We start from the raw sequence: 27,383 nt of genomic DNA, 5'->3' as shown, positions 1-27,383 counted from the left end.
CTTCAAAAAACCTGTTTTCTCCGCTAGTGATAAACCGATTCGAAAATTTTTTGTGGAAAAATGTTCCTCATCGGACAGCCGACAACTTCCACTGTCTAACTAAAATTTGGTATCGGGCCTTCTGAGTGGCCCTTTAAGGCACATCGGTGGACTAAACAGGATGTCATATAGGTCCTCGTTTGCAAACAGTGAAATTGTCTATAGAATTAAATGCAGTGAATGCCAGGTACACTGGTCGTTTAGAGTAACGGCCTCTCGTTGCCCCAATCGATGGGCTAGCCTTCGCAAGCTCATCACTGGGAAATCCCGCCTGATCGGAGAAGACATCGCTAATCGTTAATCTCTCTTAAGCGTATGTGGCGTGGTTCTCGCCGGGGATAAGTGCGTTTTACAAGTCAAGGACGGTTTCGTTTACAACTTAGAACGAGAGTGAATGCATGCCATGGGAATGGCTTTTATGTTCTGTCAGCTCCATATGTCAAGCAGCCCCGATGCAGTGATAGCTTTTCTTGAGTATTTTTAGTTTACTGTACACATCCACGCATGTTTTTGATATGCTATATGTCATCTTCTTTTGTAAATTATGCTTCACCTTGGCAACACGATTTCACACGCGTTGTTTTTAAATGCGAAGAACTTCTTAGCGAACTTCGCCAAATTTGAGCGTATCTATCTATCTATCTATATATCTATCTATCTATCTATCTATCTATCTATCTATCTATCTATCTATCTATCTATCTATTTAGCCGCCTACGACTTTTAGCTCTGCTGGCCGTTCGGATAATGGTATCAGCACCAAAGTTAGTATGACATACCATGACTGTATGAAAAACATATTCGACTAGTTACAACATGAAAATCATGACATGTTTGTCATAAATGTCATGATTTTCTTTTAATAGTACTGCAGCCCTTGCGGTGGTTTCGTTTACATGGCATGTTGCAAAACTTGTGTGGTATGACATGAATGCATGGCGAAAACAAGCGACACACCCTAACATGAAAATCACGACATGAGTGTTATGTAACAACATGACTACAAGCCGCGCTCATGATGCGCTCGTGGCCGTTTGGCTAGCATAACATATACCAAATTTGGTATTACGGTACGTGAATCGATAACGAAGGTATGTGACTGGTGTAGACATGATAAACATGAGATGCGTTTCAGGTAACAACAAGACTACATGCAATGCTCATCATGCGCTCGCGGCCGTTCCGCTAGCTTCATAAGTGACAAATGCGGTATTACGTGATGCGAACGGACGACATTGGTCAATGACACATCCAAACATGATAATCACGACATGCGTGTCATGTAACAACATGACTACATGCCGCACTCATGATGCGCTCACGGCAGTTTCACTAGCTTATTATATGCCAAATTAGGTATTACGTGACGTCAATGGATGACGAAGGTGTGTGACTGGTTCAAACATGATAATCATTAGATACATGTTTTGTGACAACAAGAACATGCCACAGTCAAGGCGCGATTACACTTGAACGTGACACTGCACGCATGCGCGCCTGCGTTCGTTTCATCGCGTCACGCCAGCGTTGCCACGCCACACTCTAAGGCAAAATTACCAGAAAAAGGAGTAATGGAACCCAAAAGGCGCGCGCGATGAGCGGATAGACCATTGAGGAGGAACCGCGGAGGGAAGCGTGTGGCACGAAATCACTTACTCTCCACTAGAGATGAACCACCCGGGCATTGCAGGCAGCGCGAAAAGTGTTGCCAAGGTGCCCAGCCCTCCTTCTCCACAGAACACATCTCCTTCTCCTCCTCTGCTGGCTAATTCTTTCCTGGTATTTTGCCGGTGGCGGTTGCGTGTCATTGCGCTCAGGGTGCTCGACCACGACCGCCTGAATTCGATGATCTAAGAATTGCGACGTGGTGCTTGTGTGTATGCCTGAATGAGCGTTGGCTGCTGCTTTAGCGTTTCGCTTCACCCATAATGTCTGGAGCAAGCCTCGACAGGTAACCACGCCGCGCTGTATATCTCTGGCTTCAAGATAGTCACGACCAACACACGACAGCAACAGTTGGGAAGGCCAATATGGCGGCCGACAAGAACAGGCCTGTCGGATATATACATCAGTTCGACTCAGGGCAGAAAACAGCGCTGGATAATAACGCAACTAGGTTATCATTCTTTATTCTACTCTACTTGTCGCGTGTGCGATACGTATCACGCATGCCGGCAACGGGCTCAGTCGTGTTGTATATCGCACGCACGAACTCCCTCGCGAAGGTGAGCTTCGGCGTCTGCAGTTCGCCTGTGCTTTGCGACTGCCTGGAAATTGGCCGCCATTGCCGTCGGCCTCCCGTACGCTCGCTCATCGAGTGCTCGCCTGTCTTCGCCGCTGCGATGAGCTCCATGCTGACGATATTGGGCTGAGACCTCGTCGCTTTGTTGGGAGTTGTCGAAAACACGTTGCGGGTTCTCGTAAAGAGCTTGTTTGTAGTACGTCGCACGCTGTAAGTGCACCAGCATGGGCTGGCGGGGCTTTTGCTAGCGTCGGAACTTACTGAAAATTTGTCGCCATTACAGTTGGCTTCTCCATAAGTCGGTCGCAAGCAGCTCGGCGCAGACCACTGGCGGTTGCGGCGGACTCCCGTTTGCGCGCTGCACTCGCTCGAGTTTGTTTTAAAGGGCCGCAATGCCGTCGATTTCTTCGGCGCTAGCTTCAAAGCAGCTCAGCGCTGTTCGTGGCAGCAGCCAAACATATGCTCGCTCCCCTGTTCGAAATTCGCTGGCAGCAGACACTCCGCGTGCAGTACCGCGTTTGGTCTCGCGTTCACATGCTCGAGCTGAACGATGTCGCTCGCTTAGGACTCGTCGACTTGTTAGCGGCACGGTGGTTCGCGGAGTTGTGACTGCGACCGCTGCTCCTATAATGTTTCGCTACGGGGATCAAAATGAGCCTTTGACGATATGCGACATCACGGTGAAATTATTAGCATGTCATATCTCACATATGTTTTCATTTCACCTTGGACGTATTTCTCATATGCATTTTATTCATCCTCTGTCACGTGTGACTCACTATTTTACATACTTATTGTGCAGCTGTTGGCACACACCGTGCCGGAGACTGTGCGCTGGCGTCTTCGATGCCTGTCATCCATCTATTTCATCAGAGCAGCTTCAGAAGGACTGTGCGACGTGTGAAGGTAAAGTTATTTGTGTGTCATATTTTAACGCTTGTTTTTCTATTAACGTGCACGTGCTTGTCATATGCGTGCATTTTAGGTTATGTGACGTGTACCTAACTAATTTTACTACATTTTTGTATGTGCAGCCGTGGGAACGCAACAGGCAGAAGGCTGCATGCACTGGCATCCGCAATGCCTGTCATCTATCGCTTCCGCCGGAGAACCTCACCAAGGAGTGAACAAGATTTGGCAACGAGACTTCACCTCGAATTCACTTAAAAGAATGGGGAAACTTCATGTGTATATAGAAAAATAAAAGATTTCGATGTCTCACTTTTGTCTTTCGTTGTTGCCGCGACTGCGAAGCAGTTACACATAGGTGGCTAACTGCTTTTTTGCGTTTTGTCTTCTGCGGAATTTGTTGCTCACTGCGCAGAAAAACAGGCGAAAAAAGTATTAGGCCTGGCAGAAAATGAACAAAAACAATGTTTGAACTGGGGACAATAAAAGTTCATTCGATTGGAGTACTTGAGTGGATCAGCCGTCCGTCCACCAAGGTGCAACTGTGAGGACTAACGGTTGCCCGGTAAGGTGTAAATGTTGGGATTAACAGTTGCCCTATATGGTGCAAATGTGAGGACTAAATGTGAGTCCTTCGCGGTGAACTGTGGGACTAACGGTTACTCACCAAGGTGTAAATGTGAGAACGAAATGTTAGTCCCTTGAGGGGACTAACTGCTAGACCCGGTGCCATTAGTACTTAAAGGGATATGGTTGTGGCAGCCCCATTAGTTCCCAAAAGGACAAACCACACACCCTTTTAACACCCTTTTGCCTTAGAGTGCAGGTGCCGGTCCTGCCATATACTCGCAAGCGCGCGAAGCACTACGTTACTTTGACGCATGCGAGTTTCAGTGCATCTGGCATCCCTCCCAGGCGAAACGCAGCATGTCGGATTTCACGCCGGTCGCCATCGGGCTGCGCCGATGGACGCTGGTCGCCCCGGTCACGCCTGGCGTGATACTGTTATAGAGTTCTCGCGTTTTGCTAACGTATAGCGTCGCTACGTCCAGCGTTCGCGCACGCCAATGTCACGTTGGGGTATATTGGGCCCTTTATGATGCACTCGCGGCCATTTTGCTAGTTCTACGTATACCGAATTAGGTGTTACGTGACGTCAGTGAATGACGAAGATATATCCCTTGTGTAAACATGATAATCCTGACACACGTGTCATGTAAAGACATGGCAACATACCACGCTTATAGCGTGCTTGCGGTGACTTCGCCAGCTCCACATATACTAAATTTGGCATCACGTGATGTGATTAGATCACGAAGGTAAACGACACATCCAAACAAGATACTCAAGACACGAAAGTCGTTTACGGCATCATTTACTTCCCTGTCGTAAATTTGTGGTGATTTAAAAGTGGCATAGCAACCTTCCTCATTCGCCCGCAGGTCGCGGGTTAGAGTCCCGGCTGCGGCGGCAGCATTTCCGATGGAGGCGGAAATGTTGTAGGCCCGTGTGCTCATATTTGGGCGCACGTTAAGAAACATCAGGTGGTCGAAATTTCCGGAGCCCTGCACTACAGCGTCTCGCATAATCATATGGTGGTTTCGGGACGTTAAACCCAACATCAATCAACTTTTCTCATTCGTGATTCGCATATCAGTGATTCCCGTGCACTGTACGTAGGATCCGTCAATTTTTCTAGCAGACTTTCTCGCAACCTTAGTTGAAGTTACAGTTCCCCTGTGACTTTTTAAAACAATGAAGTATTCCAATCGCAGAAGGTTTATTGAGCTATCTGCGAAGGCAAGGTAATCGTTGTTGAGAAATATTCACTTGGTCTCAATTTAAAATGTGCTAGGAGCCAGACTATGCGTACTCACATAGAAATAGCTTGTGCACTTCTTATACGTGCTAGAAAACTTAAATATCAGCAAAAACGTGTAGAGTTCTCAGTTTTTTTTTTTGTGGCTTTTCTTGCTCTCCACTTTGAAACATTAGCGTCGTGGCAAGGTGTATTATTTTGTTTGCAAGCACGCAACAGTTATTTCCCTTTACGTCAACTGATTTGGAACTGTACTGAATACTTCACCGCGCCGCGACGATATGCCTGGAGGTATGCCAAATATACACTGTTCTAACTAATACCTGCCTTTTATTTTGCAGCACTTACACCAGCGCGAACCCGACCATCCTCGTACCATACAAAATATCGAGTGACTGGTTAACTAGTGACGAAGGAATGAACTCCGGCCTTTTTCAGAGCATAGTACACGAAATCAATTTCTCGGAATGCGTGAACTCTGACGAGAACTGACAGCGCATGCGACACGAGTTTACTTACGCTGTGTTGTGCACCATTCATGCCTGGCGGTTGTCTGTTTTGGGAATTCTCATGCAAGTCACTAGATTTTACCTGCTCGCATCAACTCATTCGCCTTCATCCGCGCTTGTGGTGTGGTATCGCAACGCAACAAAAACTAGCAACCTTCCGTATGGGGGGCACAATTACAAACACGGGACATTTAGCACCCAGAGTAAGATACTGGGCGGGAGCGACCTTACCGGCCCCTTAAGGGAAGCGGAAAAATTGTACACCGGCAAATCTTTCCACCAGGGGAGAAACGAGTGCTAGAGTTTAAGGTGGAACTATACCAGCCGACACGTATCGTCAGTAAAGTAATCGCTCCCGCATTCAGACTCACTTCGCGAACTTTGCTGAGCGCGTTGCTTCCTAGGTACACCAAGTCACCTCTTTGTAATGCGCTGCCTACAAGTATTGCTGGGTAGTTGATGTTCTATGTCAATTAGGGCCTCTATATGAGACTCGATAGCTGCGCCGAAACGCCGTAAGGTAACGCTTGATGATTATTTCTCGAAAGGTGAAGCTGCTCCCAAGGCACACTCAACAACTGACAAAAAAGCTACAGCAGTTGAAGAAACGGTTTCAGCTGTAGTCATGCACTGCCTCAATGCGACACGTGTGCCGAAATAACTCCTGAAAATTGATCGGAGCATGACGGATGCACGGAAACCGCGATTCGGGATCATGACATTCGTCTTTACGTGTTTAACGGGATAAGACGCCTGGAGTTGCTCCACGACGAAACTAGACGACATCTGCTAATGAGGACATAAAAACCAGGTGATAACTTCAGCGTTCTCTCTATTAGTAAGCACAAACTGTCGTTTCAACCTAACTCGCCAAGAAGTCGTTTTCAGGCTGCTGGTGTATTTCAAATATTAGGAGGAAACAATGAATGTGGGCTTTTTGGAAAAGATAGTTGAGGCAAGAGGATTTTTGCCTACATCGAAAATACGACAGGGATTAGATTCCGCGACCTGCTGGTCAGCAATAGAGAAGCATAAATACTGGACCACCCTGGCGGGTCGTAAAAAAGACGGTTTTGTTAAAATCACTATGCGTCCCTTTTCGCTAGAGGCATGGTGGCAGAGTGATACCTTTTCTCTCCCGTTGCCTACACCTTGCGTTTCGGCGGCACCTTTCACTTGCATACTCAGTTCGCGGATACGAAAGGTGTGAACGGCGATGAAACTACCCAATTTTGCATGTAACGATTCTTGTACATTTTGGGTAACTTATGTGGTATATAATATGACACGTGATGCGCAGGATAGTTTTCGTGTCAATTTAAAAAGATAATCAACGGTATTCCACTGTGCCATGTGTCTGGTTGCTGCATGAAACATTGCTTGAACAGAGTTCATTTCTTGTCCAATAAAAATTATGGTTGCAAAGTGTATTGTTCTTAATTTTACATAGTAACGTGTCCATGTCCAGCCATGTTCCTTAATTTTCTGCATTTCTTGTTGTGCATTATGTCGGAAGTTGCAGAAATCGGTCATTGCGCCCTTCGAGACATGTCAATGTGAAGAGACGAAGAGATCAAGCGAATCAATACAACTTCTTTAATGCATCGTTTATTTTTTCAGTTTTATGTTTCTTATTCTTGCGCTGTTTGCAACGCTGCTAAAAAATAAAACTTGTGCTGAGTTCAACTGTCCGTACTACATTTATCATTATGCGTGTTCAGGTTTATGATCACCATCTTTTTATTTAACACAATATTGTACATGATAAGCCTTTTGTAGGGCCTTCTGAGGTTGTGAATGGCCTGCACGTTTGCCTCTTTTGAATGTTTTCACTAGACAGCACTTTGGAAAGCATTTGACAGTTAGGGCATGGTGAATCTATGTATCAATGTATTGTACACTCGCATAATAGCGAAGTTCGCACGAAAAGCCGTATATTCTGTCGCGCACGCGTGTGTGTTGGAGGGGGGGAGGGTGTTCGCGTGTGTGTGGGTGTGTATGTGTGTTGAAATGTTAGCAGAATGTGCGAAGCTTCAACAGCAATGTTAGTTTCTGTCTTCTGTGTATCTGAGCAAATTTTCAAGGAGTTGCAATGTAATAGGCTTCAACGTGGCGTATAGCACCTTGGAACTGTGTCTGGCCTTTACGATTAAAACGAACTTCTGCCCAGTGAATAATATCCCAGTGATCGCCTCCGTCAAAATCTATAATGCCGGGTAGAAGTATGACCACCGCTTCAGCATTCATGTCGTCACCAAGGCATTTTAGTACGCTTGCGGCTGGGGTTCCTTCCCGAAATCTCACGAATGGTCAAAGCCTTGACAAGCATCAATACACGTTTTTCCGTATGGAGACACTATTCATTATAAAAGCGCTCCGAAAATATATGTGAAGGTAGCACCACATAGTTTCTAAATTATGTCAGTGTGAAGCGGCAACAAAGGTGGGTAATTGGTGGGGGTAAAAGGTTGTGCACAAAACATTTAGGGGGTGGGATGCTTGAACCTCCCAACCCCTCCTCTCCTTGGCATTACCAGTGAAGTACAATGGCATTTATTTACAGCTCAAATCAAAACTATGCGACCTACACACTTCTCGTACTTTGGAGGGATAAGTTTATCTTGCCAAAGCACGAGCAGTGAGTTGTTTGCACCATGTTCATTTGAACATTAGTTTATTCTACGTTTCTACGTTTTACAAATACAATACATCAAATGGGCTTACAAAATATGTACTGGGCACGTGCGTTTCAGGGGTTCTTGTTTTCATAAAGTTAAATGCTCCTTGACTCAAGGGCTCTCCTTGACTCGAAAAGTTGATAATAGCACCGTCTCTTGGCGGACCAAGTCACTGCATATCGGCAATATTCTGCGGTGATTCTTGAGAACGCAGCGTCAATTTCAGTCGAAGAGTGGTGCAGTGCTAAACTCAGTGCAGTGAGGCATGGAATTCGAGTCGAGGAGCGCTTCTGAATATGGGGGTCATAAAACTTGAGAAGTAAAATCAAGTCACTACGCGAAGTTAGGAACATTTTGCTCCAACTTTTGGCGTCCGAAATTCCTATGTGCAAAGCCAGAATGGTCTGTCACGCATTTTCTATTCACGAAAAAAAAGTGTACACGGTAAAGAACATTAAATCACTTGATTGGTATGTGGGTTTTAACGTCTCAAAACCACCATATGATTCTGAAAGACGCTGTAGTGGAGGGCTCCGGAAATTTCGACCTCCTGGCGTTCTTTAACATACACCCAAATCTAAGCACGGGGGCCTACAGCGTTTTGCCTCCACCGAAAGTGCAGCCGCCGCAGCCTGGATTCTATCCTGCAACCTGTGGATCAGCAGCTGAGTGCTTGAGCCGTTAGACCACCAAGACGGGGTTAAAGCACATTGGGCCCTTTCGGTAATGGGAACATGAAAAATATTTGTATCACTTACTCAATACGCAGCTCCGACGAAAAATACCTTGTATGATGGATATCTAGAGGGGCAACAGTTTTCACAAAAGATCCCGTAAGTCCATTCATGATTCTGACAGTAAAGCTTAAAGCGGTTCCATACACCACAATCAGGTGATTAGGTGACCACAGAATGTTCTAGTCTTGCTCTAAATTAGTTCTGAGAGCGAAATTCACATAGAATGGGCGGCACAAATACTGTATATTTCTGTTTTGTTGTTTTAAAACAATGTACGTGTGACTATATTAAGAAGTTATTTCCGTAACTATCAGTGAAGTATGAGAAGGGATTTCAGAAGACGTCACGTTGAGGGTGTAATTGAAGATATGTTGAAATTTTTAGGTAAAATACAGGGCGAATCACATGAACCATTAGTCCTATGAAAGCAGTTCAGCGTGCAATACCAACAAATCAAGAGCCAATGGGTTACCACCTACACTTTCTCGAATTAGATAGACGCTCTTTGCGTGCACTCCTATTTGTTAAAGGAGAAATTCCATTCCGAAATGACTGCTTAGAGGCGTGCAGTGTTTAGTGCGTGGTAACGTTGGACGACGATGCGAACTTTGAACAAAAGTATTCGAAGGCTCCGGCACCAAGAACTTTGGGGACGATGCCTCTCTAATGGGAATTGACTTAGGGGTAAGTGAACATTTTATGTCACACTTCCACATCGTGTGGCAATTGTCAGAGCCTTCTTCACAATGAAGGCACACCTTATGAACATTCAGACCAAAAGATCTCGCTATTGCTGTACAAGCCTAGAGGTTCGTTCTTTGGCCAGGTATGATGCATAAAGTGCAGCACGCACGGCACAGGGGGATGAAGGAGAAGAGTCAAGCAGGCCTAGCACTGACTTAACTAAAACTTCTATTGAAAAACTAACAATATATACGTATCTTGTTTCTAACGAAAATTGTAATTGCCAAATGGTGTAATACGTATTTTTTATTTCTTTCTGTCAAAAATACCATGCGAAAACAGGCATGTCCCCAACTGTGCTTGTACGAAGGTGGTAAATGTGTGGATGGAATCCGGTCTTCTCTATACTCTTTGACATACCGTGAAACACAGTTGAAGCTAACAGCCAGTAGTAGCATTTCGTAGCAGCAGTTCATGAAAACTAAGAAACTAAACCTATTTTAATTTTATTCCGGGAAAAGTTTTGTCTAACATATACATATACATTTGCGTATAAGTAATCTTTTACGGAATTAAGTGTTGCGATGATATGATGACAACAAAATCTTCACGGACGAGCTAAAAGCTGCATTGAGAAGTTGACCAGCGGAAATATTGCGGAGGCAACTTCTATAGACCTCAATCTTTCTGTAGGGGCGCTTTAAAACTTTTTTCGGTGTTGTATTTACCTATTCCGACAACTGAACTCTTCTGACTGAGCGCAGTTTATATATATATGTAAATATATATATATATATATATATATATATATATATATATATATATATATATATATATATATATATATATATGACTTAAGAAGGTAGCGAGGGTTGGTAGAAGCAGAGGAGGAAGAAGTGAGATTAGAATAAACATGGCGTATGAGCCGGGCCACGTCACCCATTCATCATAGCGTCACACGAGTCGACAGGATGAAGACCTGGTGGCCACTTCATCAACCACCCACCATCTCCGAACGTCTCAGCAAGACGCAGTGACCGAACGTGGACCACGAAAATACATCCCAACACTACACCAAGACCAGCATTATGACAGCACCAGCAGACGACCTTCCCATCCCCAAGTACACCGGAGCAGCGGACGATGGACCTGTACAGGACTGGTTCGACATGTTCGAGCACCACGCAACCGCTGCATCATGGTCGGAACGGGAAATGATCACCAATTTCACTGACTACTTCTCCGGTGAGGCATTCAAGTTTTACCTGACACACATATTCGAAAACGACGAATCATGGCAAAAGATCAGGGAAGAGATGATGGCCCGTTTTAATGACTACGACAAGGACTTCCTCATTACCGACCATCTGCATACAACCACACTCGACCGTCACAGTCCGCGCTTATTTCTCAAGAAACGTGGCGTTTCGCCGGGTTTCTCTTCACGAAAGTCGGCATTTCCAAAGTCGTGGCACCAACATACGACACGATCCGTCGCTCACCCTACTGATACCTTTCATGCTTCGTCTCGCATACATGGTCCACCACCTGGTTTTCTACGGCGCAGCTCTTCAAAGTCTCCTAACGGTCACTATTTGTGCCATAAGGACGTCTTGTTCATGGTAGATCAGCTGACACATGGGGAAAATACCAAACAACGCCAAAATGACTCAAAGAATGAAAATCAGTCTTCACGCATTGGAGCAGCTTCCTCCCCATCTCACAGACTTGGCCCGCCTCCTGGTTTTCCATCGCTTGGCTCTTTCGTGACTCACAATGCCCATCTCACATCTAGCACGCTCACAATGGTCGGGATAGAGCTGCGGAGCTCGGACGATGCTACGCCAAGCCCTGGACTTACCACCCAGATTCATGCGCCAGAACAACTCGCATCGTTAGTTGCGCAGAAAGAGGGCCATTCACAACTCAAACCTTACCGAACTGCCCCTGTTGCGGTGTTGCCGTCCAGTGCGCAGCCACCAGAAAATCCAAACACAGAAGGGTCAGACGCATTGAACGTCGCATGCTACCAGGCGCAAGAACCACTCATAGTGAGCCGCGAAGAAGAAGCCCCTGATGAACTATCTGTCAACTCTGAATGTTTTTGTCGCAAGAGTTCATTTCCACGGCACCGTAGACACACTAAAATTTGCATTTTCAACATAGTGATGCGACGTCACATGTGGTACCCTCATGCAGTGATCACCAATCCAAGAATCGAACCAATTCAGAAGCAAATCATACATCAAACCTCGTACACAGTTGTCTTTCAGAAGCATTCGTAATCAACCACGTCACAGAAGCCTCTGAAGAGCAGGCTAGCAATGATGGCGCACCACCAACCATGCCCGATAAGCAAGAAACCTGTTCACCATGCATCAGCTGTCTACAGGACGCGTCAAACCTCGAAGTAAATGAATGTCCCATTCCGGAAGGCTTGCCACTACAGCTGTCTCCTGAGCAGCATCAGCAAAGCAAGCATAGTCAAACGCGCAACCTCATGCGACAACAAAATAGACTGCTACGAAGGCATCGACGAACGCGAAATTCAACAAAAGCACGCTCACCAACTGAAGAGCAGCGGAAAATGAGATCTCTAACCCAAAAAGTATTCCAAGACGTCAAATTTTCTCGCACAGAGGAAAGTCGCCAGAGACGCTCCCTGCGCCTGCAGTTACACAGACCGCAACACCACGGAAAACGCCAAGAAAGATGCGGAAGCACTTCTTGCGTACCGCCAGCCCGCAGGCATCACGCCGTCACAATCCGTCAAGAAGCACGCATTTTAGAAGCAAAGCGTCTGTCGCAGCCACGACTCAGAATCCAACGCATGAGACATCCGACCTTCCAACGCCTCAAGGACTCCCAACCTTGTTCGTTCCTCAATACTAACCAGGTTGTGCCATCATAATTTTTAACGCTGAGGGCATGGTTATGCTCTCCAGAACGCAACAGCCAAGCTCGCCCACCTGAGGTCTCCTAGATATCACTGGACTGCCTTTCCTGTGAACATTTTGCGCAAGTGCATGGAACCGCCGTGTGGCATGGAACAACTGCATTTTCTGGCAATATTTTTTTTTATTATAAGGCTCCATTTTTTCATGTTTTCTAGATTGTGGCTCGCGCATTCTTTCGGAGGGAGGGGGAACCATGTGACGTAAGAAGGTAGCGACGGTTGGTAGAAGCAGAGGAGGACGAAGTGTGATTAGAATAAACATAGCGTATGAGCCGGGCCACGTCACCCATTCATCATAGCGTCATATATATATATATATATATATATATATATATATATATATATATATATATATACATATATATATATATATATATATATATATAAATATATATATATATATATATACAGATAGATAGATAGATAGATAGATAGATAGATAGATAGATAGATGGATAAATATATTTTTATGGGGTTTATTTGCAGGGCAGAACGCAAAAGTTTAACCAGTCAGCAGCGTCCGGCCAAGCACAGCAACTACGAGCTCGAGCTGATGGCAAGGTCGTTGAGGCACAAGAGCAATGCCGATGAGGCCACTCTTCTTAACTACAATCGCCCTCCACAGAAATAGGTGCTATTCTGGCGGCTTAGGGAGAAGAAACAACTAATGGGTCATAGTACGGCTCGAGGCGAGAGACGTGAACAATGTCACGGCTGTGGTAGCATAGGTCTGTGGAAGCATGAAGGGCTCCAAGATGTAGTTGACAAGTGACGTTTCGTCTACAACGCGGTATGGTCCGAGGTATTTGGGAACAAGTTTCGCGGAGCGGCCAGGTGCAGTGGCAAGTACCCGAAGCCATACCAATGAACCAGGTGGAAAGTTTGAAGCCGAACGGTCGCCAGGTTGACGTGATTGCTGCTGCCACTGGTCCTCGGTAGGAAAGGAGCGGGCAAGCTGGCGGCATTCTTCAGCATGTCGAGTAGCTTCAGACAGAGTAGTACTGTTGGACTCATAAGGTTTATATGGAAGAATAGTGTCTACTGCATTGGAAGGTTCTCGTCCGTATAGAAGAAAGTACGACGAAAACCTAGTACTAGCTTATACGGCAGATATACGCGTAGGCGTGGAACGCGACAACTTGGTTCCAATTTGAATGATCAGAGGCGATGTATATCGACAGCATGTCGCCAAGAGTACGGTTGAAGCGCTCCGTCATGCCATTCGTCTGAGGGTGGTATGCTGTAGTTGTGCGCTGCGCGTTTCGGCATTTGTTGAGTAATGTCTCCAAAGCGTCAAAAAGGAAGTCACGGCCTCTGTCACTTGGGAGCTCGAGAGGGGCACCATGACGCAGAACTAAATGTCTCTGCAGAAACATTCCAACATCATGGGCTGTGGCAATCAGCGGCGTAGCTGTTTCGGCACAGCGTGTGAGATGGTCTATCGCAACATTTCTCCAGCGATTATAAGCTGGAGTTGATGTTAGTGGTCCGTAAATGTCAATGTCGATGCGATCAAACGGTCGACTAGGACAAGGAAGAGGTTGTGACAGGTAGACTTTCCCGGGAGGTAACTTTTGTCGTTGGCACTGAGCACGCGGGCGAATAAATTTCTGCACGTGGTTATACATGCCACGAAAATAAAATCTGAGTCGAAGCCTAGCGTATGCCTTGAAGAGGGGTGCTTGTGTTCACTGTAAGTTAGCGTGGAAAGCCTCGCACATAACAGCTCGAAGATGGCGGGGTATCACAAGGAGTCACTTGAGTACGTCGGAAAGGTAGTTGAATCGATACAGAAGGTCGCCCCTTAGGCAAGACTTGCTAGCCTGGCGGCGGACAGCACGAGACAGCGAAGACGTGAGAGGATCAAAAATGGGGCTGATGAGACCACTGATCGAGGCATCCTTTCGTTCTTCCAACGTCATGTTGCGTAAGGCGGATGACGCAAGTGGAGGCTCGAGGAAAGAGAGGCAAACGCCATCATGCGATATGGACGAGCGAGAAAGGGCGTCGGCATCCGTGTACTTACGACCGGATCTGTAAATAAAGCAGATATCTTAGTCTTTAGGTTTGAGAGCCCAGCAAGCAAGTCGTCTGGAAGGTTTTCTAAGTGTTGACAGCCAACCTAGGGTGTGGTGCTCAGTGACGACGTCGAATGCGTGACCATACAGGTAGGGGCGAAATTTTCCAAATGCCCAAATAATGGCTAAAAACTCTTTCTCGGTCACCGAGTAGTTAGCCTCGGCTTTCGTCAGAGATCGGCTTGCGTAGGTGATGACATATTCATCAAACCCTGCCTTTCGTTGCACGAGCTCAGCGCCAAGTCTGACACCGCTGGCATCAGTATGAACCCCGGTGGGAGCGGCAGGATCGTAGTGGCGGAGGATGGGTAGTGAACTTAACAGGCGGCGTGATTTCGTGAACGCATCGTCACAGGCTAGTAACCAGTGTAAAGGTCCTTGTCGCAACTAATAATTGTGCTTTATTCGAATTGTGCTTTATTCGAATTGCGCTTTATTCGAATTGTGCTTCCATATGTGCACCCCTTACGGGGGGTGCACATATGGAAGCACAATTTCGAATAAAGCGTCGGCAGTAATGACGACAAGCCTGCAAAACTTCGATGTTCCTTTAGATTTTTTTTACTTCGAAAAGTCGGCGACTGCTCAAAGCTTAGCAGGGCCGGGAAATATGCCGTCAAGCGATACGACGTGGCGAAGAATGGTGAGGTGCCGGGCACGAAAACGAGACTTCTTGAGGTTGAGTCGAAGGCTGGCGTCAGTGAGGCATGTGAGGACGTGCTCGAGACGATTTCAATGGATGTTGATATCGGCAGAAAAGACAAGTACGTCATCAAGGTAGCATAAACATGTGTTCCGCTTGCGTCCTCATATATTGTTAATAATTCTCTTAAAAGTGGACGGAGCATTGCGAAAGACGAAAGGCTTAACGGTAAATTCTATAATCCATCGGGTGTGACAAATGCTGTTTACGGTTGGTCAGATGCTTCCACAGGAACTGGCCAGTATCCACAACCTAAATACAGTGAAGAGAAGTATTCTGATCTCTGCAAGCAGTCAAGGGCGTAATCTATTCACGGAAACGGGTGAACGTTATTATGGGTGACCTTGTTTAAGCATCGCTAGTCGACACAGAACCGAAGGGAGCCGCCCTTCTTAACAAGAACGACCAGTGACGCCCAGGAACTCTTGGAAAGCTGTACAATACCCCACTGGAGTATGTCAGCGATCTGGTCGGTAATAACACGGCACTTCGGCGCTGAGATTCGGTAGGGACGCTGTCGTAGCGCCGTATGGTTTTCTGTGTCGATGTTTGATGTGCGACCGAGTCCAGAAGAGTGGCTGCTAAAAAAATGCGTAAATTTTGCAGCAGGTTGACCAACTGCCTTCGTTCTGAAGAAAACGTAGCGACATCGACGGAGCAATAAATTTGTGAAGGAGTGACTGGTCAACAACAGGGTCAGAAATGAGTTCTCTGAGGTCCGTAAAAAGTGAAATAGACGGAGCGTCGAAAATGTGACGTGCGTCGATCAGATGCACGTGACGGAGACAATCACCATGGAATAAAGGTGTAGCGGAAGCTGCTAAGCACCACCGCATTCTTTTCTCTCCCGTCTGCAGCCGGCCGTCGACAGCGCGCCTACTCGCGGCGCCAGCTCCTCCTCCTCCGTGTTCGGGGAACAACGTGTTGTCGGGGCCGGCTCCGGGGATTAGACCGGCGGCATGCTACGGCTGCTCGCTTGGTGGCCCCCGTTTCCTCTTTCTTGTAGAAGAACGCGGGGGTGCCTCCTTCTCTCCCTCGTCGAGGGGAGCTCTCGTCACTCGCACGGAGTGGAAATAAACAGTCTTGCCCTGCAACTCCAAACCAGCTTCACGTCTCCTTTCTCGCTGCCTCCGGCAGCCGACATTCCCGGCCGCTACAGAATTGGTGACCCGAACGCTTCAACGAACACGCCGCGATGAGCTCCGACGACAACGCTGCTGCCTCCACGCCTGCGGTCATCGCCACAGAACTGAAGCTACCAAATTTTTGGCCGAAAAATCCAAGAGTTTGGTTCAGCCAAGTGGAGGCCCGTTTTCAACTCCGGCGCATCACCTCGCAGTCGACAAAATACCTTCACGTCGTCGCAGCCCTGCCCCCCGAAATCGCCGACGCTATCGACGACATTTTGGTTTCACCCCCCGCGCAAGAAGAATATGACACCCTCAAAAAGACGGTGCTGGACCGCCTCGAGGCGCCTGAAGAAAGCAGACTGCAGCAGCTCTTGTGTCGCGAAGAGCTGGGCGACCAACGACCTTCCCAACTGCTGCACCGTATGCGGCAACTACTCGGTGTGCACGCGCGTCAGGACGGCCAGCTCCCACTTCTTCGTGAACTTTTCCTGCAACGGCTCCCCCAGTCGGTGCGCGTGGTTCTCGCGGGTTCAAATGAGACGTCCCTTGATCGACTCGCGCAACTTGCCGATCGCATCACGGAATACTCAACTCCAACCTTTGCGCCCATAGCTGCTGCAAGAACACATGAGCAACCAGATCGACTGTCGCGCCTTGAGGAGAAACTGCAACACCTTACCGAGACCATGCAGAAACTTGTGCTATCTGGCGCTCCCCAACAGGACGAGCAACGACGCAACCGATCCCCTTCAAGACACCCAAGCTCTTCCCAGAGAAGCCATGCACGAGATACACAGGACGGAGTTTGCTGGTACCACCGTCGTTTCGGCACGGGTGCTAGCCGCTGCACTCAACCTTGCTCGTTTCCGGGAAACGCTCCGGCCAGTCGTTAACGGCGGCTTACGACATCGGCCCTCCACCCAGCCGCCTGTTTTTCGTAGTCGACCGCGTAAGCAACTCGCGCCTGCTAGTCGACACGGGAGCCGAAATTTCTATTGTCCCGGCAACCCCCGAGGATCGCCGACGTAGCAAGAACACATCGTCGCTGCAGGCAGTGAACAACACTGCCATCGCTACGTACGGCTTCCGTTCGCTGACAATAGACGTCGGACTCAGGCGCCTGTTTCGCTGGGTCTTCGTGGTGGCGGATGTTAATTTCGCCATACTCGGAGCAGATTTTCTCAGTCACTTCAACCTGGATGTGAGCGTACGTGACCGTTGCCTCAAGGATAACAACACATCTCTCAAAGTACGTGGTTTGGAGTCAAACATCTGCTCATCTGGCATCTGCGCCTTCCAGCCAGTATCAGCCTACCACCACGTCCTGGCCGAATTCCCCTCGCTCACCAAGCCCCGCAACACGGAACAGCCGGTGAAACATAACGTGACTCACCACATCGTCACCACCGGGCCGCCAGTCACCGCCCGGCCACGACGGCTGTCCAGCAAAAGGCTTCAAGCTGCACGCAGGGAGTTCGAGCATATGCTGCAGCTGGGAATTGTTCGCCCTTCGTCTAGCAACCATTCATCGCCGCTACACATGGTGCCTAAGGACGACGATTGGCGCCCGTGTGGTGATTACAGAGCCTTGAACGCATCGACAACGCCGGACCAGTATCCTCTGCCACACATTCACGATTTCAGCGCGCGGCTGGCAGGTACGAAAATATACAGCAAGATCGACCTTGTAGCGGCATACCACCAAATCCCCGTCGAACCGCAGGACATACCAAAAACAGCCATAACAACTCCGTTCGGCCTGTTTGAGTTTGTCCGCATGCCCTACGGCTTGAAAAATGCCGCACAGACCTTTCAAAGGTTCATGGATGAGGTCACCCGGGGTCTTCCTTTCATCTTTGTCTACCTGGATGACATTTTGGTGGCCAGCAGAACGCCTGCGGAGCACGAAGAGCACCTCCGCCAGCTCTTTCAGCGTTTGGATGAGCACGGCCTGGTGTTGAAACCTCAAAAGTGCGTGTTTGGAGTAGAGGCGCTCAACTTCCTCGGCCACCACATCACTGCTGAAGGCATTATGCCATTGGAATCGAGGGTGGAATCCGTCAAGAAGTTTCCAGCTCCAACATCTTTTCGCAAGCTGAGGGAGTTCCTCGGGCTCTTAAACTTCCACCGGCGCTTCATTCCGTCTTGTGCTCGAGTGCTCCAGCCATTGACCGACCTGCTGCGCCGAGACGACCAAAAGGCACCAGAATTTTGTTGGTCTGACGAACACCAGAACGCTTTCCAGAAAGCTAAGGACGAGCTAGCCGCGGCTACCCTCCTCATTCATCCACGGCCTGAAGCTCCTACACGCCTCATGGTGGACGCTTCCTCCACATCGGTCGGAGCAGTGCTGCAGCAACAGGAGGGCGCCCAGTGGAAGCCACTGGGCTTCTTTTCGAAACGTCTGAAGCCTGCAGAAGCACGGTACAGCACTTTTGGAAGGGAGATGCTCGCAATATATTGTTCCATTAAGCATTTCCGCTACTTCCTCGAAGGCCGTGAGTTCTACATCTTGACAGACCACAAGCCCCTCACCTACGTATTCAAAAACAACAGTTCCTCCTACTCAGAACGAGAGATCCGTCAGCTCTCATTCATCTCCGAGTTTTCTACAGACATCCGCCACGTTCCCGGGGTCGAAAACGAAGCAGCTGACGCCTTGTCTCGCGTCAATGCTTCCAGCACAGAAGTCCTGGACTTCGAAGCTATGGCCGCAGCTCAGCGGGACGACCCCGAGTTGACAAGACTGAAGGGAGGGGGAACTTCACTCGTGCTCTCGGAGGTTGCACTTCCCTACGTCCAGAGCACGATAACCTGCGATACCTCCCAGGCAGCACCACGACCTTTTGTCCCACTGAACTTTCGCCGAGTGGTATTCAACACTTTCCACTCCATCAGCCACCCAGGTGTCCGTGCCACCCAGCGGCTGATAACGCAACGCTTCGTTTGGCCCGGAGTCAACGCGGACGTGCGACGATGGGCTCGGACATGTGAAACGTGTCAGCAAGTGAAAGTGACTCGCCACAATCGGGCTGCACTACAGGAATTTCGGACTCCCGAGTCGCGGTTTGACCACGTTCACCTTGACCTCGTCGGACCACTACCGCCCTGCCAAGGATTTAGGTACCTGCTCACATGCATCGACAGGTACAGCCGGTGGCCCGAAGCTATACCAATTGCGGACATATCAGCTGAGACCGTCGCGCAGGCCTTCATTCAAACATGGGTGTCCCGCTTTGGCTGCCCCGCCCGCATAACAACTGACCGTGGACGGCAATTCCAGAGCAACCTTTTTTCCGCACTTTCAACGCTCCTCGGCACGAAGCTGCAGCATACAACCGCCTACCACCCCGCCAGCAACGGAATGGTTGAGCGCTTCCACCGGCAACTCAAAGCCGCACTGGCAGCGAAACTCGACCGCCAGCACTGGGTGCAGAAGCTCCCGCTCGTTCTTCTTGGCCTACGCTCAACGGTGAAGGAAGACCTCGGCTTCAGCGCAGCGGAAATGGTCTACGGCTCAACAGTGCGCCTCCCGGGAGAATTCTTCTCCGACCACACACCTTCCGCCCCAACAGCCTCCGATCACATCGAGAAGCTGCGCGCATGGCTCGCGCAACTCAGGCCAACAGCACCTCGCATCGCCCGCAACAGGAAAGTTTTCACTTTTCCTGACATGGACTCTGCTACCCATGTGTTCGTGCGACACGACGCAACGAAGCCGCCCCTTACTCCGCCGTACGATGGCCCATTCAAAGTTTTGGGACGTACTAACGAAACCATCGCAATCGACGTGCGGGGGAAACGAGAAGTCGTCGCCGTTGACCGCGCCAAGCCTGCTCATATTGAAGTTTCCATTCAAGCAGCCTCTCACGTACGATTTCAGTGCTAACCATTGGACTGTGACCTTCCACTATTCAGCCAGTAACTGCTGTCCTTCTTTAAAAGCTCCGCAATCTAGGGGGGGAGCCTTTGTAGCGGAAGCTGCTAAGCACCACCGCATTCTTTTCTATCCCGTCTGCAGCCGGCCGTCGACAACGCGCCTACTCGCGGCGCCAGCTCCTCCTCCTCCGTGTTCGGGGAACAACGTGTTGTCGGGGCCGGCTCCGGGGATTAGACCGGCGGCATGCTACGGCTGCTCGCTTGGTGGCCCCCGTTTCCTCTTTCTTGTAGAAGAACGCGGGGGTGCCTCCTTCTCTCCCTCGTCGAGGGGAGCTCTCGTCACTCGCACGGAGTGGAAATAAACAGTCTTGCCCTGCAACTCCAAACCAGCTTCACGTCTCCTTTCTCGCTGCCTCCGGCAGCCGACATTCCCGGCCGCTACAAAGGTAAAGGCCGCTTAGCGTGTTGCGAACGAGCGTCTTCGTGACGCCATGGTGCAGAGTAAGGAGAGCAATAGGCAGTGGAGAACATTTCCGTTGAATGAACAGGCCAAATAATAAAGAGAACATTACCATTGAAAAAAGGATCACACGCAAAGCCACCAGCAGAAAAGAGCGCGGCGGTATGGTGGTGTCGTCAGAAACAGACAGCTTATAATACGGGAGGGAGGCTTCGACAGCGTCAACATGAGGAAGTGTAGACATCTCAAGTTCGGCGAGATAGCAGTAAATGACGGCATTATCATTCGTATGGAAGTCCCAGCCGAGTATTATATCATGGGAACACGAGGGCAGCACTACAATTTCGACGACATACACAAGCCCTTGGATGACAACTCACGTGGTACAGGCTGCGAGAGGTGCCACGCTTTGTGCGTTAGCCGTTCCAAGAGAGAGATCCGATAACGGTGTCAGAACTTTGCAGAGTTTGCGGCACAGGTGGGCAGAAAGAATGGATAGAGAGGCTCCGGCTTAGACAAGTGCCATGACGATGATACGATCGACTGACACTTCAATGGCCTTAGCTCGACAGGGGCGAGGACTCGTGTGGACGCATTTCTTGCCTAGGGAACTGCGGCCGTTAGTTTTCCTGCTTGATCGGTCCAGAACGACGATGAATAGGGGAAGGCAAACGTCGACGTGAAGATGGAAAGTGGTGGGTTGGGCCGAGTGAGCAACCAGGGCAAAAGGAGGAGGAAGGAGAGCTGGAAGCTCAGAAGAAAAGAGAGCGTTGAAAGAGGGCATTTGTCAAATGTTCGGAGCAGCCGGGTGATGATGGAAATAACGCGCCATGTGGCCAACACCGTCACAAGCAAAACCTATCGGACGGTTGTCGTAGGTCTGTCATGCGTCGAAGCAGACGCCGATTTGCAGCTCGGGGGCAGGGAAATGCGGCCAGGGTGTTATCGGCATAGACGGAGGAGAATAGGTCGGCGGCCACTAAGGGCGAAGGCGAATACATAGGCGCTGGGAAGAACGGAGGCTGTCCAGGTCGAGCAACGGCCTCGGAATAAGTGAGTGGTGCGGCGAATGGCGGTGGTTCACGGGCGGGAGGAAGAGCTTGTGCCACCTGGACTTGAATGAAGTCGCGGAGTGTAGGCGTGAAACTGTGTAGTTGTTCGGGTACAGAGGAGATTAAAGAGAGTTGAAGAGCAACCTTAGCGTGTGAACTCTTAGATCTTTGAGAGAATAGGGGCATATGGTCCTCTCCTATGCCAAGGGTGGACAGGCTAGACAAAGAGTCGTAGGGCGCTGAGGGACGTCGGGTGGAAAGAAGTTGCATGCGTAATTCGTCCAAACTCGGACATAACTCAGTTAGTTCAAGGACAGTGCGAGGACTATTGGATACCAAATTTGAAAAGCATGATCCTGAATGCCCTTCTTGATGTGCTTGATCTTAAGCTCTTTAGACATCGACCTGTTGAATCGCTTGCAAAGGCTCAGAATGTCCTCCGTATAGCTTGTGAAATTCTCACCAAGCTTCTGGGACCAAGTACGCAAGCGTTGTTCGGCACAGCGTTTTCGTACCTCAGGCCATCCGAAAACTTCTCCTTGTTATGATTCACCGACCGCGCGCGCGCGCCTACTGGCAACATGCTTAATTTCTTAGAAATAATTGAAAAGCTTTCAAAGCTCGTTTCTTTTCTCAATGATAAAGTGCTTCTCGGAGGTGATCTGAAAATTAACATGCTAGCTGATGGCATTTCCGCCCCTGGCATCACTAACCCTATGAATTCCCCCAAATTCTGCAGCATTATCACAGCGCCTACTTGTGCGGCTGCCGCTTGTAAATGGGCTTTCGATAATTTTGTCGTTGACACTGGTAGACAGATTTTCTCAGCTGGGATTATCTGCTATGATATCAGCGTACAATGCCCAATATACTAGCACGCTCATTTTATACTCATGAAAAATGCTTGCCAGATACCACGTTCAGTGACCGATGTTTGTCAAGAAAAAATACTAAACATTTTCGAACACTTGTGCTGCGCACACAGTGGTTCGTTTTATACAGAAAAAAAAAGATGCCAGTGAGGAATATGGTAAGTTCCTGGGAATTTTCACACGTCTCCACAATTTGTCGTTTGCGCTCAAAACAGGCAAGGCAAAGAAACCTACTAGAAAGCTTTGGGTGCAGCCTCAACACGTCAAGATGATAAATAAATAAGTAATTTATTCGGTAAATTATTGCGGACTCGTAATTAGAGCGATCTTACTGCATTGGAGAAGATGCGTATTGCAATAAACAAAGAACTGCCAAAGGCTACACTGCAATATTATAAAAATATCTATATAAATTATATAAACTATAAAACTAATATACAAAGCGTGAGTATCGATAAAAAAATCTAATATATAAAGCATGAGTACGGACAACAAATACAGATATAAAACGTGAAAAATTATCAATGACAAAAGTTTAAAAAATGTGAAACAGTCTTTTTAAGAAGCTAAACTAAATATTGAAAAACTTATGGCTGGCACTTCCACTGAACACTTCAATCGTTATTTCGTGAACATGATTACGTTGTCAGATGGCGTGGTCAATGGCACTCATGTTAACAGATGTACGCACAACATTTTCTCGAACCGACTGACGACACCGACATTCATCGTACTTTTGCGAGCATGAAAACTTCATCCCAACTAAATTTTTAATAGACGTCATCGCAATCCGTTTTGCATGTGTGTTTAATCTTGTTCTACAAACTGGGCAATCTCCGGCGTAGAATGAAGAAAGCCGGGTGTCAGTGATTTCAAAAGCTGGTAATCAGAAGGACTTGGAGAACTGCAGGCCAATCTTTATTTAGTCTGACTTTTTTCAAGGTTCAGCGAAGGAGACCCCTTCACGAATCAACATTTTTCTTTGAATAATAACATTCTATTCGACTGTGAGCACGGGTTCCGCCCAGGCAAGTCATCAAAGACAGCATTATTACGTCAAAAGGATGTAGTAATTGATAGCGTAAACGTGGGTACACTAATGTTAGCTATGTTTATAGATTATAGCAAATCATTTGATCATCTAACTCATAAATTTAATTTAAAAACTAAACGACTATGGTATGTGCGGCGTTGTGAACTTGTTGTTTCTGTCGTACCTTTCTGGGTGGACTAAGTGTTTTGCTATTGAAAAATTCTGCTTCCGATATCGTGAAATTAAAGCGGGAGTACCACAGAACACCGTATTGGGACCAACACAATTTATTGTCTATGTAAATGGTACTGGTTAAATTGCTAGTAATCATCCATTTCGCTTTACACTGAAGATACTACTTTTGTTGTCTCTGGCGATAAACTCGATGATGTGTTGCAGAAATCTCCCAGATTTTTTTCCATCTCTGGGCCTGGTCTCAGAATAATGCGCTAACAATTAACTGCTCAAAATCAAAAGCAGTGTTATTCAGAGCTAAAAGGAGGCAACGTTGTTTCTGTGAAAAATTATTTTTGGATAGTGCACCCTTTGAAGTTCCGAGGAAATTAAGTATCAGCCGTTACGTTTTCAGAATATATGAATTGGGCCCATCAGGTTTAACTAGTTTCAACATTGCTGCCGTTTGCCGCTGGTGTGCAATATTGCTGTCGACAATATTTTTTTTTCGGGAGAGCGTATAATTCAAGATATAGTACGCCTTGTTTAAATCTCGTCTCATCAATTGCGCTCTTGTGTGAGCCACCACCCTAATAAAAATAACATTCATGCACGTATTCAACTTCAAAAACGAGCGCTTCGACAAAAATCGAATGTACCTATTTCTACTCTTTTGCGCCACTTTTTCAAAAAAATCTGTATTACTTGTGGCAAGTCTTTAGAAACATTGACTTCTACAGTCGTTTTGTTTTGTCTCCAAAAATATCAAACCCTTTTTAATAAATATGCTACCACTTTATTACAAAAAGTGACTCACGCACTCGTAGGTAATAGATGTGACCTGTACCTTACAGGCACACAAATTATCTCATGCAGTCAAGGAAACAGGTAGCTTACCTTCGTCGGTAAATGAATTGAAAAGGGAGAGATTCATTTCAAATAGCTTGACGTGCCAACAAAATCGAAAATACTTTTGCGATTATAAATGAGGAATTTAAGAAAAGAGTTCTACAATTTCGCATTTTTCATGCGTTCGACCCTCACTGTTTCGATAAACAGTTTATTGTACATCACAGTCATGTTTATACCAGTGATTTTTTGGTGTTGTAGCTACAACTGTATTTTTATGAACACAAATCTATTTTCTCATTTCCACTTACAAAACGCATTAGCATTATATTTTTTTAAATAATCTGTGTTTGCTAGTACCTCCAATATGTTCCTTTCTTCAAATACCATAAAATTAATGTATTTTTGCATATATACTGAAAACGTGTAGTATGCTAATTTTGACGTTACTGCTGCCATGTGAGGGCCTTCAGGCGCATTCAACCTGCGTGAGTCGCCATTTTGTCTGACAGACCACCAAAAAGTTTGTTGGAAAATAAATATCTTCCTGATTCTGATTTTGTAGAGGACTATGGTGATTGTCGCCATCATTTTCTTTCTTTATGAAGGACTTTCCTTCCGTTGTGTTCACGAAGAAAATATAGAAAGAAAAGTAGTAGATAGCAAAAAGCGCTTTGAACATTTCAATCCTATTCAAGGTAATTGATCTTGAATGTTGCATTGTCACAAGTTTACTAATACGTGGGCCAAGTTCTCACCTGCGACAAGGCTTGAAGCAAACAGCACCAGCGATATTACTGCCCAAGCCCCCCGACAGCATCTGTACCTTAGCTCTTTAGTGTCCAGCCTGAGTGACAACAGGAAAATTAAAAGAAACATACTATAGACCATCAATATACACGAGAAAACCAATACTAGTCAGTGCTTCGTACGAGGCCTGTTCAGCGAGCAAAGTAATCACTGTGTGCCCAGTAATATACACAATTATTCCGGTCAAAGCCGAAAGCACGCGATTTTTTCCCACCACAGGATCGGTGAGTTGATGAGGCCCTTCCTTCTGCGGAGCAATGCACGCGTGGGAGAAGATGAGCGCGCATCGCAACCAGCTGGGCGCCGCTCTTTACGCCGAACTACTGAGTTAAACACCGAACCACTTTTTTTTTGGGGGGGGGGGGGGGGGGTGATGACATCTCGGCATGTACCCCAATAAACTCAGCCAATATCAGCGGGAAAACGGGCACTCTATTTCCAGCTTGCGTCAAATTTAGCATGTTTTTTTTTTTCTGCGCCGCCATTTTGACGCCAGTCGTAAAATGCCCCCGCCCGAGCTACTCGTGATCTGTAAGATTTTTACCGACTCTGCGCAAACTGGCTTCACAGGGCTGAAACGGGGGTGCCCATTTGCCATAAATAAATAAATATAGAAGTAAAATATGCGAATTAACATTGAAATTAAAAAAAGTCTAAAATTAAAAAAACAATCAAACGCCTCTTGACGGGATTCAATCTCTCCACCTACTAATTTCGAATTGAGTACGCTACCCACTACGCCACGCCAGAACATGCCAATGGGGTTGTAAAACGACCATTTATCCAGAAAAGGCGCCATTCAACTTCATGTTTACAAGTCACACAGTCAAGAATAAAACAATATTCCTTTCCAAATAACAATTGCGTCTTGATTCGACAGTGATGAACGTCTTTTGGGCACCGCATTACGTGGGGATATTAGCAAGAGCGCAAAGTTTTTTAAAACATCTGCATCTTAACTATGAAAAATCTCAAACTGACTGGAAGAGCAGCCACAGATTCTCAGCTGTTGCTGCCGATGCTTTTTTCCTTTGATAGTCGGTTCTCGCACTTGCTACCAGTCAACATGTGCAGATGATTTAGATGTCTTGTTTGATAGATATCCACGCACACAAGTGAATATTGAGGGGTTTTTTTGCGCAAGTTACGATGTAGCAGTACACATCCGGCATGCCAGATTAGATATTAGCAGTTATATTGATACCTGCAACTAAGAAACCACCGAAGAAATGACTAATGCAATCCACTGAAAAAGTATGCCAGTATGTTAGTTCACTCACGCGTACCAAATTACCAACTCAAAATTGCGTGTTCTTACATACGAGTCAGAGAAGTACCGGCTCCTGCGCTTAGAAGGAAGGTTCCGGTGACAGCCTACGTTGCTGAAAGCATGACACATCGATCGTCGTTGCTGCTTGTGCTGGCATCGCACAGGCGGATAACTGGTTGATTCAGGCTCAGGGATGTGTAAAGTGTACTTTGCAGTTATTCTTACGCTTCATAACTGTGCCTACTTAAAGTGAAAAGTGCCGGCACCATGTACACCGACGCGGCCGGCACGATAGGCCTCGCTGAATAGGGGCACTGCTAAGGCTGCTCTCGAAGCAGCTGAGTTGCGATGCTTGAAGTTTCTCCATTGAAGCTTTGCAACATTTCTAACTGTTACCTAGAGTGTACTTGAAGGAAGTGGAAGGTCAATCAATGCCAGAAATGCATTTACGGAGTGGCGATGCCGAGCGACAGCCGTTTTTCTGGCCTCCGCTGGCAGTA

General features: G+C 47.3%; 1 protein-coding gene across 12 annotated transcripts in view; it reads right to left on the bottom strand.

Moving 5' to 3' along the window:
- LOC119163114 (XK-related protein 6) overlaps positions 1-27,383 on the bottom strand; it is a 145,082-nt gene that overhangs the window by 92,738 nt on the left and 24,961 nt on the right. For 8 of the 12 annotated variants that reach the window (XM_075874197.1, XM_075874198.1, XM_075874191.1 and 5 more), the window contains exon 3: positions 25,562-25,650. The exons of 3 other annotated variants lie outside the window; for them this stretch is intronic. In XM_075874197.1, coding sequence (XP_075730312.1) covers positions 25,562-25,650 — 89 coding nt within the window. Of the gene's footprint in view, positions 1-3,503; positions 10,326-25,561; positions 25,651-27,383 lie in introns of those variants that run through there. One more of the 12 variants, XM_075874194.1, reaches the window with a different exon arrangement.

The sequence above is a fragment of the Rhipicephalus microplus genome, chromosome 9, assembly GCF_043290135.1.
Source record: "Rhipicephalus microplus isolate Deutch F79 chromosome 9, USDA_Rmic, whole genome shotgun sequence".
NCBI lineage: Eukaryota > Metazoa > Arthropoda > Arachnida > Ixodida > Ixodidae > Rhipicephalus > Rhipicephalus microplus.
This window is presented reverse-complemented; position numbering and strand designations above follow the sequence as displayed.